The 13906-nt window shown below is 37.1% G+C and overlaps 2 protein-coding genes across 4 annotated transcripts in view; one reads left to right on the top strand and one right to left on the bottom strand.

Annotated features, from left to right (window-relative positions):
• The window catches only part of LOC128686169 (nuclear RNA export factor 1), a 292531-nt gene that overhangs the window by 40062 nt on the left and 238563 nt on the right, over window positions 1–13906 (top strand). The gene's annotated exons all lie outside the window — the stretch shown is intronic.
• The window catches only part of g (adaptor-related protein complex 3, delta 1 subunit-like garnet), a 248858-nt gene that overhangs the window by 20911 nt on the left and 214041 nt on the right, over window positions 1–13906 (bottom strand). For 2 of the 3 annotated variants that reach the window (XM_070083159.1, XM_070083157.1), the window contains 3 exons: window positions 11771–12007; window positions 5241–5378; window positions 4368–4457 (listed from right to left, as the gene is read on the bottom strand). In XM_070083159.1, coding sequence (XP_069939260.1) covers window positions 4368–4457; window positions 5241–5378; window positions 11771–12007 — 465 coding nt within the window. The remainder of the gene's footprint in view (window positions 1–4367; window positions 4458–5240; window positions 5379–11770; window positions 12008–13906) is intronic. The other variant, XM_070083158.1, reaches the window with a different exon arrangement.

Raw genomic sequence — 13906 nt, 5'->3', positions numbered from 1 at the left:
AGGATTCCAGATACAGATAGTGGAAAGGGAAGGCAGCTTGGGTGTTGGGGAAGGCAGCTCGGGTGTTGAGGAAGGTAGTTTGGGTGGTGAGGAAGGCAGCCTGGATGGTGAGGAAGACAGCCTGAATGGAGGGGAAGGCAGCCTGGGTGGTGGGGAAGGCAGCTTGGGTGGTGGGGAAGGCAGCCTGGGTGGTGGGGAAGGCAGCCTGGGTGGTGGGGAAGGCAGCCTGGGTGGTGCAGAAGGCAGCCTGGGTGGTGGGGAAGGCAGCCTGGGTGGTGGGGAAGGCAGCCTGGGTGGTGGGGAAGATGGTGTGGGTGGTTGGGAAGACAGTGTGTAAGTAAGTTATTCAGGTATACATGAATGTAGTTACATAGATTATCATACATAGCAGCAGGTGAAGAGAACCTAGGATAACCCAAAAAGTCAAAGTGACTTATTTCCAGCATGGATGGTGGGGAAGACAGTGTGGGTGGCGAGGAAGGCAGTGTGGGTAAGGCAGCGTGGGTTTGTGTAAACACGTTTTGTAAGCAATATAATGATGATAATGTTTATGTGGTTATTGTGTTGCATACGAGTGGATATACATGTATATGTATATTATGCACTATATTGGTTTCACGGGACACAAAAGTTACTTGAAAAAGTAAAATATTAAAAAATAAAAGAAAAAAGAAGAATAAAAGTAAAAATAACATTACTGAGCGAGAGGCAGTTGCCGATGTTGCCGTATGCGGTTCACTTTGTCAACTTTACGCCTCTATATCTTGGTAACTACTGATCATAATTTTTTTCTTTCAAAACACTCAGAAAAATTTCTTAAGATTTTGGTAAGAAAAAATAATGTTTTTTTTCGAATATTTTTTAACACTGAGAGTGAGTTTAGAATCGAGGGTCTCAACAGTGAAAGGGTTAAGAAAGCAAGGGGCTAGTAACCCCTTCTCCCTTATACATTACTAAAGTTAAAAAGATAAATTTTTGTTTTACTTTTGGGGCACCGCGCCTCGGTGGGATACGGCCAGTTTGTTGAAACAAGACAATGACTTTCCTTTAACTGTTTGAACCTCACTAGAGCTGAGGTATTTCACAGATCATCATCATCGACAATGTTAGGTAAGAAAAACTATATTTTTTTATGGATTGACAAAAAAAAAAAAAAAAAAAAAACTCTCAGAGGTCTGATGAACACAACCCTATTTTTCCTATGTTTTTCAGTCCATAAGTTATGGAAATCACCAGCAGCACAATTTTCAGCAATGTAACCCATGCAAACTATAATCACCCACTGTATTTCAAAAGTCCAGGACAGGGATGCACAATCTGCATCCCACAGGCCACATGCATCCCACTGGGTATTACAATTATGGACCTCAATGTCTTGTGTACAAAAGAGGATTACACTACACCTAACTTGTGACACTGAATATCCTCCATTTTCTTTAAGCTAGACCTCAGCTAACTTACAAAATTACAGTAGGGCCCCACTTATACGGCGGGTTAGGTTCCAGGCTACCGCCGTAAAGCGGAAATCGCCGTAAAGTGGAACACCCTTTTTTTCCACTTATAAATGCATACAAACACTAGATAACAAGTTTACACTAACATATATTAAGTTAGCAATAGAACCAGGCATCAAAAAACAATAAAAAGGTACAATACACACATAGTGCACTCATTACTTACCTTAAAATATTTATAGTCTTAATCTAGGGTGAGACAAGTAGTATTTATTGTAAGAAATCAAGTGTGGTATGTATTGTAATAGCCTCACCAGGCCACCCCACCCACACATACTATTCTATGATATTTAAGCATCCCAGAGCGATAAAATGTATATACAGTTCACTCATTACTTACCTTAAAATATTTGTAGTCTTAATGTAGGGTCAGGAGTAAGTAAATGAGATAAAACGAATAAATGAGAGAGAGAAAGAATGAGTACATGAGAGGGGGCAGGCGCAGTTATGTAAACAAACCAGGGGAAGGTAAGTTTTGTAAACAAACGAAATGTACACGTCTGGTTTGTGTACAAGTTACATTGTGTACAGGTTGTCTCTACATTGATACGGTAGAATTAATAAAGAAGAACACTCCCATTCTCATGTAACATCATTTTGAGAAGAAATGAAGCTCTGAGTGAAGGCAATGGAAATAAGTCACACTGACTTTTTTGGGTTATCCTAGGTTCTCTACACGTATGTTGTTATGTATGATAATCTATGTAACTGTATTTGTGTATACCTGAATAAACTTACTTACATACATACGAAAGGAATAATTTTCTACAGTTACCCCCAGTAACACATTTACTCTTATGTTAGATTAGAGAAAATGTTATTCTTGGCGTCACTTGTACAAGTTATGTGGCTCCCACATCTTATATTTATGTTTATTTATTCTATTGTGGGGTGTATTTATCATCTTTTTATGTTATGTATCGTGTTTATTATATAATTTTGAAAAAAATATCATGGATTAATGAAAATGTGTATATTACCGTAATATACGACATTTAATGAGACTCGGTATTGTTATTATCACCACTTGTGCAAGTCGTCTGCTACGACATCTCACATTTGTTTATTTACTCTACTGTGGGGTGTATTTATCTTATTTATATGTTATGCATCGTGTTTATTATATGATTTTGAAAAAAATATCATGGATGGATTAATGAAAATGTGTATATTACCGTAATATACGACATTTAATGAGACTCAGTATTGTTATTATCACCACTTGTGCAAGTCGTCTGCTACGACATCTCACATTTGTTTATTTATTCTACTGTGGGGTGTATTTATCTTATTTATATGTTATGCATCGTGTTTATTATATAATTTTGAAAAAAATATCATGGATGGATTAATGAAAATGTGTATATTACCGTAATATACGACATTTAATGAGACTCAGTATTGTTATTATCACCACTTGTGCAAGTCGTCTGCTCACATCTCACATTTGTTTATTTATTCTACTGTGGGGTGTATTTATCTTATTTATATGTTATGCATCGTGTTTATTATATAATTTTGAAAAAAATATCATGGATGGATTAATGAAAATGTGTATATTAACGTAATATACGACATTTAAATGACTCGATGTATGTAAGTTTATTTAGGTACAGGTATACATAAGTATAATTATCAGAGTATATATAAAATATGAAATAACTTTTAAAAACATTTGAAATTTTGGAGTTTCCAGACAAAATGGAGAGACTTAGTGCTTACTGAGCTCATGGAGAATGTAAACAAACAGGGTGGGGCACGGTGACCGTATTAGAAAGTCAGGTGGGGGGAGCCGTATAGTGAGTTTTGGTCATAATTTGAAATGTCCGTATTAGCGGAACGCCGTAAAGCGGAACGCCGTAAAGCGGGGCCCTCCTGTACTGTGACTGGCAGCATAAACAAACTGGATTGTGTATAGTAAAGTATTTCACACATGTGGGCATATTCACCTTTGTAATTTGTTTAGTAAAAAAAAAATTATACGTGCTGATTAGAAAGACTCTACTCATGGCAAGCAAATTCATTTGAATTTTTGAGCCATTTTAAATATAAAACCTGAGATACTAATTTAAGACAAGTATACATCATATTTCTATTCAAACTATTAGTATGTAGTTCTGCATAATTTTATGCACCATAAAGTTATAAAAAAGTGACTCAAGAATGAAAGCTTTTCCATTCAGAGATTCATACTGCCAGGGGAAAAAGCCAGTTACTGATTAGCTCAATACAACATATGCTGTAGTGGCCCTCTTAACCTGAACAGATGACTGCCTCTCAGATGCTGGCTAATATAACAGACAAACCACAGCTGTCTACAGTTCAGTAGCTACATAACTATCTCCAAACACTTCTTTGGTTTATGGTATGATAAAATTCTTCCTAGTCTCTATTATAAATGCAGAAATTACATGGTGAAACATGTGGTGTCAGCTGATTAAATGCAAGAGTGGCATTAGCTAACAAACCACCCACAGCAATCTATTGCACAAATGCACTACTTGACCATCTCCAAACACTTCTACATAAACATGCAAGAGAACAAGGAATTTAATATAGGATAAAATTCTTCCTTGGTATTATTATAAACAAGAAAATTGTAGAGTGAAATACACGAGTGGCATCAGTTAATAAAACAAATGACCCACAGCTATCTACTGCCCAATGAGCTACATAACCATCTCCAGACACTTCTACATCAACAGGCAGGATAAAAATGATTTAAGGTAGGGTAAAACCTTTTTTCTGCTACATTTTAATTTTATTTTATACTGATAACCCGCCTCGGTGGGATACGGCCGGTGTGTTGAAAGAAAGAAGAATGATTGTGTATTAAATTTAACAGTGACTTACTGGCTGTCTCTGTTTTCTCTGGAAGACTGCCATGCCCATTTCCTTTGGAGGGAAGAGACGGTATCCAGTTTCAAATACCAGCTTTCCTGGCTATATTAAGTTTATTTAGTAAATTTAATTTTGTAAATAAGTTTTCATTTATCATTTGGGTACTGTACATAACACACCTTTCTAGATCAACAAGCAACATCTGCAATGTATTTTATCAAAAACATTATTTTCGACAATGAATTTAAAAAAAAATTGTCTCCCCGACTTGCTAAAAAATATTTTTCAAATTTCATAGCATGAGATTTCAGGAATGTAGCATTCACATTAATTGAGGCTCTACTGTACACTTAAGTTTTAATCTTAAGGCAAACAAGCCAAATCTGCTTTCAAAAAATACTGCTTTTATTCTTATACATGCAGCATTCTATCTTTAACAGGTTGCTTCCCAGTAGAAGTCAATGTTAATTGTATTTCTTTTACAACAGCTGTGCACACATTCAACTGTTTTAACACAGAGACATTTGAAAATTTGAGGGGAAGATATCTGAATGTGGTAATACCCTCAAGAACAGGAAAGTCTCAGAAGATTTTTTTTTTTTTTACAAAGAACGTATGTGCGTGCCTGTGTGTGTGTGTGTAGATAAAATTAATTGGATGTGCAGTGACTAAATTCAGGACTGTTTATGAAAGCCTTCAGATGTATTTTAAGAGAGAACACTGAACATACAGTATAAACAAAGCAACAAAAAGGAATTACCCTTTGGAAATAGATTGACTCTTATGATAAAAAAAAAAAAACATGCAAAATTAATCTGAAATGAAGGAGCATGCCAAAAATGAAACAAAAAAAAAACATTAACAAAATACATTTATGGAACTTACTGTTCGTATCATCTTAAGGGCACTAGAATCAGGTAGTATTAGCTGTAGCTTGCTAATAGGCTTAGAAGATTGACTGATGAATTTTATGCACACCAATATTTCACTCATTACACCATCCATGGCTGCAGTAGAGTAAACCTAAAGAAAAAAAAATATATTATATATTGTTCTGCATGACTGCCTATTTGTGATTACTGTACAGTACCTATTTGTAACTGCAGGAACAGAGCTATGGATGTGGCATTCCATCATAAGTTTTGGTTATACAGTAATTGAGTTTCCAGTAGTAATAGCACTTCCTACCTCCTTCAGGGTCCAATTCCAGTATTCCACTACTACTGTATTTAAAAAAATCTTTAAGTATCCTTTCAACTTTGCTTTATCCTCATTTTACAATTCAAGTCTCTTGTTTCTAATGTTGATGATGCTACAAAATAATGCATTTTCTTGTACATTTTTATGACCTTATATGTATATGATTACATTTTTTTTTTCTTATCAGTCAATAAAGTAATTTTTCAGACTTTTCAGCCTTTAACCTTTTGAGGGTCTGTCTCTTAGTTCTACGGCTTTGAAGCCAGGGTCCAACCCATAGTTCTATGCCATGAACTCAGCTCACTCAGATAAGCTGTGAGTGGTAAATTTGGGCCTAGATATGAGAGAATGTATCCATTTGGTAAGTGTGTATCATATAAAACAAATCCTGGAGCACACAGTGCATGATGAGGAAAAAACTTTTTTTATTAAAACAGCGGACTATGCAGTGTATTTTCGTATGTTTCTTATGGTTGTATTCGAGGTTTCTTGGTCTCATTTGATACAATGGATGATATATTACAGAAATCGAGATGGTTTTGATTGGTTTTATTACTGAAAATAGCTTGAAACTGAGCTCAAAGTAGTAGAAATGTTCGATTTTTGAGACGTTCAAGAGTAAACAAATAACATCATGCGTCCAATACACGTCAACTGGTGGGGCTAATGTACATTCATGATTGCGTTGATATTATTTATACAATTATTACAATATTGTATAACAGTAAATCTTCTATTTTTTGGTGTGAATAAAAATTCATTATGTGAATAAAAAATCAAAGTGGAATTCATTTGTAAAGCCTGGAAACATAACTAATAAACAGAGGAAACATTATTTTAGTGCCAGGAATGCCTGCATTGTTTATTCTGGACCCTATTTTGGAATTGGAATATTTTGAACTTTGTGTGAAATTGGCAAAATTACCAATTTCTGATCACTTTATTGGGTAGTTGAAATAGTTGACTGGGCGATATCTTGTGCTCAATTGATAAAATAGAAGTAACACTAGCGAAATAGCTAAGAATCTGGTCAACTGGAATTATGTAACTGGCCTAAAATGGGAATCAAATTGGGCAAAATCGCTGATGCGTAAATATAGCTGACACAGCAAAATTTATGAGCATAATTTCGTCAATTTTCCATCAAATTTTGTAATTTTTGTTTTATTACCTTCGGAAAAGGATTCTCTACCATTTCATAAGAACAATTTTTTTTTTTTTGAAAATTCTTGAACCCTGTGGACAAGTTTCAGATCGGGGGTCTGGACCCTGAAAGGGTTAACAATTATTTTTATCTCATGGAGTCATTTTCCAGCTGGTCTTTGGAATTTTTCTAATGCATGCATCTTTCCAGATGAAGACTACACACTGGAGTTATGTATTTTAATTTTAACTAAAAGTATGTTGTGAAGTACTTTTTTTTTAACCCCTAAATGGTCCAAACATATATATACCTTCTTACTCGTAGCGCTCCCAAACGTATTATATTGGCCCGAGATGCCTGGTCAGCATAGAATTGGTCTTAACACTCGGTGTGCCCAGTATTAAAAAAATCTTGGACCACTTAGTACCTTGTGGGAGCGCCAGTTAAATTGAGCGCCAGCTAGAGCAAACAGTGCAGCAAACACCAAGGATTCACTGATGTAATGTCATATTAACACTCCTCTTTTAAGAGGAAAGTGATGTTAACCCCAAGTTTAGGGTCTGTTGATCTCTATCTCTATCTGCCTCTGTCTGTCTGTCTGTATCTGTCTCTGTCTGTCTGTCTAGGTCTCTGTATCTGTCTGTATCTGTCTCTGGCTTTGTCTATCTCTTTCAATCTCTCTTTGTCGATCTCTGTCTCACAGGTACACATAAATACAATTATACATAGTATAAATTACCTAGGATAACCCCAAAATCCAGACAAAGTGCTATACTCTGCTTGAAGATGTGAGTAAAGGTGATGACGCAGTCTTGTGGCTCTCTCTGAGACAGAGAGCTAGATGGATACACAGATAGACAGGGAGCTTGACAGACAGACAAATGTTTGTGTACCAGCAAAAACAAAGCTAGGGCATGCTCATCAAATGTCACCTCTAATCTTTTCTTATCAGCTGCACCCTCACTGCACCCTCCCCCACCCTCTTTATGCTCATCAAACAGGTCTTATCAGATGTTATCTCCCCTTATCATGTCACTGTCAGGGGTGGACTTTATTTTTCATGCTTCAAGGGAACTTATCATCATCATCATCCTCCTCATCATCATCATCATCATCCTCCTCCTCCTCCTCATCCTCCTTGTCCTCATCCTCCTCCTCCTTCTTCTCCTGCTCCTTCTTCTCCTGCTCCTCCTTCTCCTGCTCCTCCTCCTCCTGCTCCTCCTTCTTCTTCTCCTCCTCCTTCTCCTTCTTCCTCCTGCTCCTCCTCCTTCTCCTCCTTCCTGCTCCTCCTCCTCCTCCTCCTTCTCCTCCTCCTTCTTCTCCTCCTCCTTCTTCTCCTCCTTCTTCTCCTCATTCTTCTTCTCCTCCTCCTCCTCCTCCTTCTCCTCCTCCTCCTCCTTCTCTTTCTTCTCCTCCTCCTCCTTCTCCTTCTCCTCCTCCTCCTTCCTCCTCCTCCTTCTCCTCTTTCTCCTCCTTTGTCTCCTCATTCTCCTCCTCCTTCTCCTCATTCTTCTTCTTCTCATTCTTCTTCTCCTTCTCCTCCTCCTCCTTCTCCTCTTTCTTCTCCTCCTCCTCCTTCTTCTCCTCCTCCTTCTCCTCCTCCTCCTCCTTCTCCTCCTCCTTCTCCTCCTCCTCCTTCTTCTTCTCTTCCTTCTTCTCCTCCTCCTCCTCCTTCTCCTCCTCCTTCTCCTCCTCCTCCTTCTCCTCCTCCTTCTCCTCCTTCTCCTCCTCCTCCTCCTTCTTCTCCTCCTCCTCCTCCTTCTCCTCTTCCTCATTATTATTATATACTTCCACATATCTAAAACATTGCTGGGACTTATAAATACTTTGTTTATATTCCAAGACAATAGTAAATGACCAAGACAAGTGTAAATGTCCACCTGTCAATGTGTTTGTGACAATTTGAGTACAATTTCAGTACCTAATACTAGTGTCAGAAATATTGGTTATGAAATGACAAGAATTACTATAAATTGTAATTATCAGAACATAAAAATTATATAAAATATGAAAAATAGAAAAAAAGGTATATCGGCAACACTTCTGCAAGTAGCAGGACTCCATGTTGCCGTCACATGAGCATCAAGTGCCAACTTCTCTGCCTCATATCTCTGTAAGTACTGACCCTAATTTTTTTTTTATTCTATAACACTTAAAAAATGTGCTCTTTTTTCAATGAATTTTTTTTTTTTCCAAAATATTTGGGGCACTGCTCTAGAAGGTATTATACGTTTGGACTGTTGAAGGGTTAAACATTTCCCATCAATATGTCTTACAACTATTTTTGTGTTAATTAGTTTATCATACAAGTTTCTTACAATTTCATGTAAGTGATCTAGTAACAAACAGATCTGCTCCTGTAGCTACTAATAAGCAACCCCTCACCTCCCTCTCCTTTCCCTTTATTCCTAACCTGTTTACCATCTCTAAAGTACCTGCATTTTCCCTATGTACAACAAATGTTTTTCAAATAATCAGCCTTCAATTGCAGTCACTGTCAGTTAATTTACTCTCCAATCACCCTCAACATACACCTAACTTGATCATTCACCTAAGCATCCTTCAACCATAGTAATTACCCTATACCATTACCATTAATTCGTACACTCTTATAACACCAACTCCTAAACACAAACTAAGCTCTAACTTGTCAATCAGTCTGCACCCTCAGTCCCCCCCATCATATTCCTAAACCCAGTCACACCCAGACAAAATGTCCAGCTCTATAAAAAATCAGACATGCACTGGAATATACAACACTTAATTTCTACAAACAAAATTCTTGAATTAAATGAACAAGTACCAGAAGAAACCCCAAATCTTGCTGCAATTATGAAAGCAAAGTTAACCAATTACAGACACAGTTTTTCCCAGGGGCTACTGCTTAAACACAAGAAAAAGACCAAGAGGAAAAAATAACACGCTTGATTACTCAGATTACAAAACTGAATCAATCAGTACTATGGAAGAGCCCAGGGTCTCAATGGATGTCATTTCTGTGATGAAAGCCTGGTGGCCCACCTGGAATGAAATCTATGCATATCTACGCAAATAACTTCTCTCTAGGCTTTGCAAGTTTGTACACATTTACACTTTGTAATAGATACCTGTGCTACTGTTGCACAAGTTGACCCTTAAATGTTGACCCCATGTGCCTCCCACTGTCAGTCATCAAGCCAGTATTGTAGCCAGAAATAATGTACACACTCAAACATCTACTTGCTCTCCTCTCCGCAAAGATTACAATGATATCCTGTTTCCCAACACTCTGGCAAGGCTTCTAACCATTATTCTAAACCAAAAAATCCTCAATTATTTCACTCACATACTGAGGCATCTCAATTAAATGTTAAAATACCTTCCAATTCAAATTCTTTCAACTCATTTAATTTTACTTCACTTTGTGCAAGCACAGTACATCCAACTTCCTTTTGCTCATATTAACAACAGCCTTTTCTTAGGATCTGTTATGCATCCATATACTAACTTCCATCAGGCAATTTAATCATCTTTTATGACATGCATGGCTACAGGGAAAGGATTCTACCCTAAAGGACTGGAAATTTTTTAGATTTAAAAACTACTGAAAGCTTCTGGATTTAAAAACTACTTAAAGGTTCTACGTTTAAAACTACCAAAAGGTTCTACGTTTAAAAACGATTATGAAACATAGAAAGCAAAGTGAATAATAAATACAAGTTAATTTGGTACACCTACTACTGTATCTAGGACAGGATAATAGTGCAGCATCTCCCTGGATGACTGTAGTCTAAGCATAAATCACTGCCCTCAAATATGCCAAGAGTGGTAAACTTCTATTTAGCAATGAAAGAACAGTTCTGTGTGGTGGGTGTGGGCAATATAAAAACTTGCCTCATGCTATACATAATGTGATCACTAACCCATTTCAGTTAACATAACTTTGGAGTGTTTTCGATGGTGGTTTTCATGCTATTATTGTCTGTCTCTTGGTACCAATTGACAGATTAGAAGATTTTCTAGTAAAATGATTGGTTTCAGACCAGTAGTGATCTGCAATAGGTCTCAAAGTGGCAGACACAATCAATTTTTGTTCTGAGGAAGGATAGGAATAGGAGTCTCCCCCTCCCTCCCCCTGTATGTTTTCTGGGGTTTTACTAGGCCTTCTTTAATTACTGGGATGCCCTAAATCAAGACTGAGCATTCCTGGTTATGGTTTATTAGCCAAGAAATAGAGAAAAATGTTGATGTTTTGCACATGAAGGTTTCAAAATTGAGGGCAAGAATTATATACCAGAAGTCTGTGGATGTGATTAATGAATAGAAGAGAAGTTTGCTTTAATGGCTGGAATGCCTACCATGTCTGTTTTAGACCTTTTAAATTCAAATTCACTGAAAATAGTGTAAAATTGGCCAAAATACCAAATTTGGAGCACTTTATATATTAGTCCTTATAGTTAAATATGCAGTTTCTTGCAATCAATGGATAGTTTGGAAGGCATACCAATGGAATAGCCAGGAATTGGGTTGGTTGGAGAGAGGGCACCTGCACATGCCAACTATTCCATGAACCTTTCGTTAGTCACAGTTCAGCAGGGTTGAAAATTTGAAGCTAATATGAAAAGGCATTCATAAATTAACAAAAGATTTAGAGGAACTTCATCGAAGGCAAGAAAACTTTACCTGCAGGTAATTAGCTTAAAATAGGCCTCAAGGCAGGCAAAATCACTGATATGAAAAGTGCTTCCTGATCTCCAACTTCGCACCTGTGTAATTCTGTTAGTATGACATAAAATTTTACATTTCTTTTGTCATTACCTTTAAAAAAAGATTTACTATCTTAGAAAATAATTTATTTTTTTTTTACATAAGTGACGACAGATTAGGGATTTTCAATTTAGGTGGTGTCAACAGTGAAAGAGTTAGGTGGTAGATTATCTCTTGTGCCACACATACCACCTGTTATCTACAGTTAAATTCCCATAAAATGTTATGCCAAAGGATAATTACCATGGTTAAAATTCTTTGTAGCATCACATATAGCTCTTGCCCCATTCAAGAAAAATAATTCACCATAAATTGATTAACTTACTATTCTTATATGAGAATCCTCAGCCAGTAATCTGCTGTAAGGTTGAGGCTCAGGTACTGCTAGTTTCTCTTCCACCTCTTGAGTGACAGTTCCATTAGTCTCTTCATATTCATCTCTATTACGGCTTAATGTATCTATTTCTTTTTCATTTTTCTTCAGTTTTTTTTCTGGTTTATCTCTGTCCTTTTCTTTCTTGGCTTTCTTCTCTTTTTTCGTTTTAGTTTTCTTTGATTTACTCTGAAACAAAAAAATGCATTAAAAAATGCAAGAGGATGGGAAATGGGATCTAGAAAGATGACTTGAATAACTATAGATCAATATCTAACTTACCACTGCTCTCTAAAATCTTTGAAAAATTAATGCATAGACGGATCTATTCATACCTCTAACTCTCCTCTCTTATTTTTAACTAATAAATCCATTCTTTCTCTAAGTTTTCTCAATTTATTAATCCCACTCCAAAACTTTTTCTTATTTTCAACATCTCACCCACCCTCTCATTTGCTCTTTTTACACTGCTTCACCATTCTCTTAACCTCTCTTTTTCTCTCCATACACTCCTCCCTCCTTGCATCACTTCTACTTTGTAAAACCTCTCATATGCTAACTTTTTCTCTCTTACTACTCTCTTTACATCATCATTCCACCAATCACTCTTCTTCCCTCCTGCACCCACTTTCCTGTAACCACAAACTTCTGCTGAACACTCTAATGCTATATTCTTAAACTTACCCCATACATCTTCTACCCCATTGACTATACTCTCACTAGCCTATCTATCCTCCAATAGTTGTCTATATCTTACCCTAACTGCCTCCTCCTCCTCTAGTTTATAAATCTTCACTTCTCTCTTACTTGCTGTTTCCATTCCCATCTACCTTTTACTCTCACTGTAGCTACAACTAAATAGTGATCTGATATATCTGTGGCCCCTCTATAAATAAGTACATCCTGAAGTCTACCCAACAGTCTTTTACCTACCAATACGTAGTCCAACAAACTACTGTCATTTCATCCTACATCATTTTTTTTTTTTTCTGACAAGTCGGCCATCTCCCACCTAGGCAGGGTGACCCAAAGAGAAAGAAAATCCCCAAAAAGAAAATACTATCATCATCATTCAACACTTTCACCACACTCGCACATTATCACTGTTTTTGCAGAGGTGCCCAGAATACAACAGTTTAGAAGTATATACGTATAAAAATACACAATATATCTTTCCAAACTGCCAATATCCCAAACCCCTCCTTTAGAGTGCAGGCATTGTACTTCCATTTCCAGGACTCAATCCGGTTATATAAAATAACCGGTTTCCCTGAATCCCTTCACTAAATATTACCCTGCTCACACTCCATCAGATCGTCAGGTCCCAAATACCATTTGTCTCCATTCACTCCTATTTAACATGCTCACACACGCTTGCTGGAAGTCCAAACCCCTCATCCACAACACCTCCTTTACCCCCTCCCTCCAACCTTTTCGAGGACGACCCCTACCCTGCCTTCCTTCCCCTACAGATTTATACGCTCTCCATGTCATTCTACTTTGATCCATTCTCTTTAAATGACCAAACCACCTCAACAAACCCTCTTCAGCCCTCTGACTAATACTTTTATTAACTCTACACCTTCTCCTAATTTCCACACTCCGAATTTTCTGCATAATATTTACACCACACATTGCTCTTAGACAGGACATCTCCACTGCCTCCAACCACCTCCTTGCTGCAGCATTTACAACCCAAGCTTCACATCCATATAAGAGTGTTGGTACTACTATACTTTCATACATTCCCTTCTTTGCCTCCATAGATAACATTTTTTGCCTCCACATATACCTCAATGCACCACTCACCTTTTTTCCTTCATCAATTCTATGATTAACCTCATCCTTCATAAATCCATTCGCTGACACGTCAACTCCCAAATATCTGAAAACATTCACTTCTTCCATACTCCTCCTCCCCAATTTGATATCCAATTTTTCTTTATCTAAATCATTTGATACTCTCATCACCTTACTCTTTTCTATGTTCACTTTCAACTTTCTACCTTTACACACATTGTATGATGTATTAATACACGTCTGACCGAGTGACTCCCCTTAGGCCTTCGTCTGTTTGCTTACAATTCT

The sequence above is a fragment of the Cherax quadricarinatus genome, chromosome 9 (genome assembly GCF_038502225.1).
Source record: "Cherax quadricarinatus isolate ZL_2023a chromosome 9, ASM3850222v1, whole genome shotgun sequence".
NCBI classification, from domain to species: Eukaryota; Metazoa; Arthropoda; class Malacostraca; order Decapoda; family Parastacidae; genus Cherax; species Cherax quadricarinatus.
Note: the sequence above shows the minus strand (reverse complement) of the source record. Positions and strands in the feature narration are given on the sequence as shown.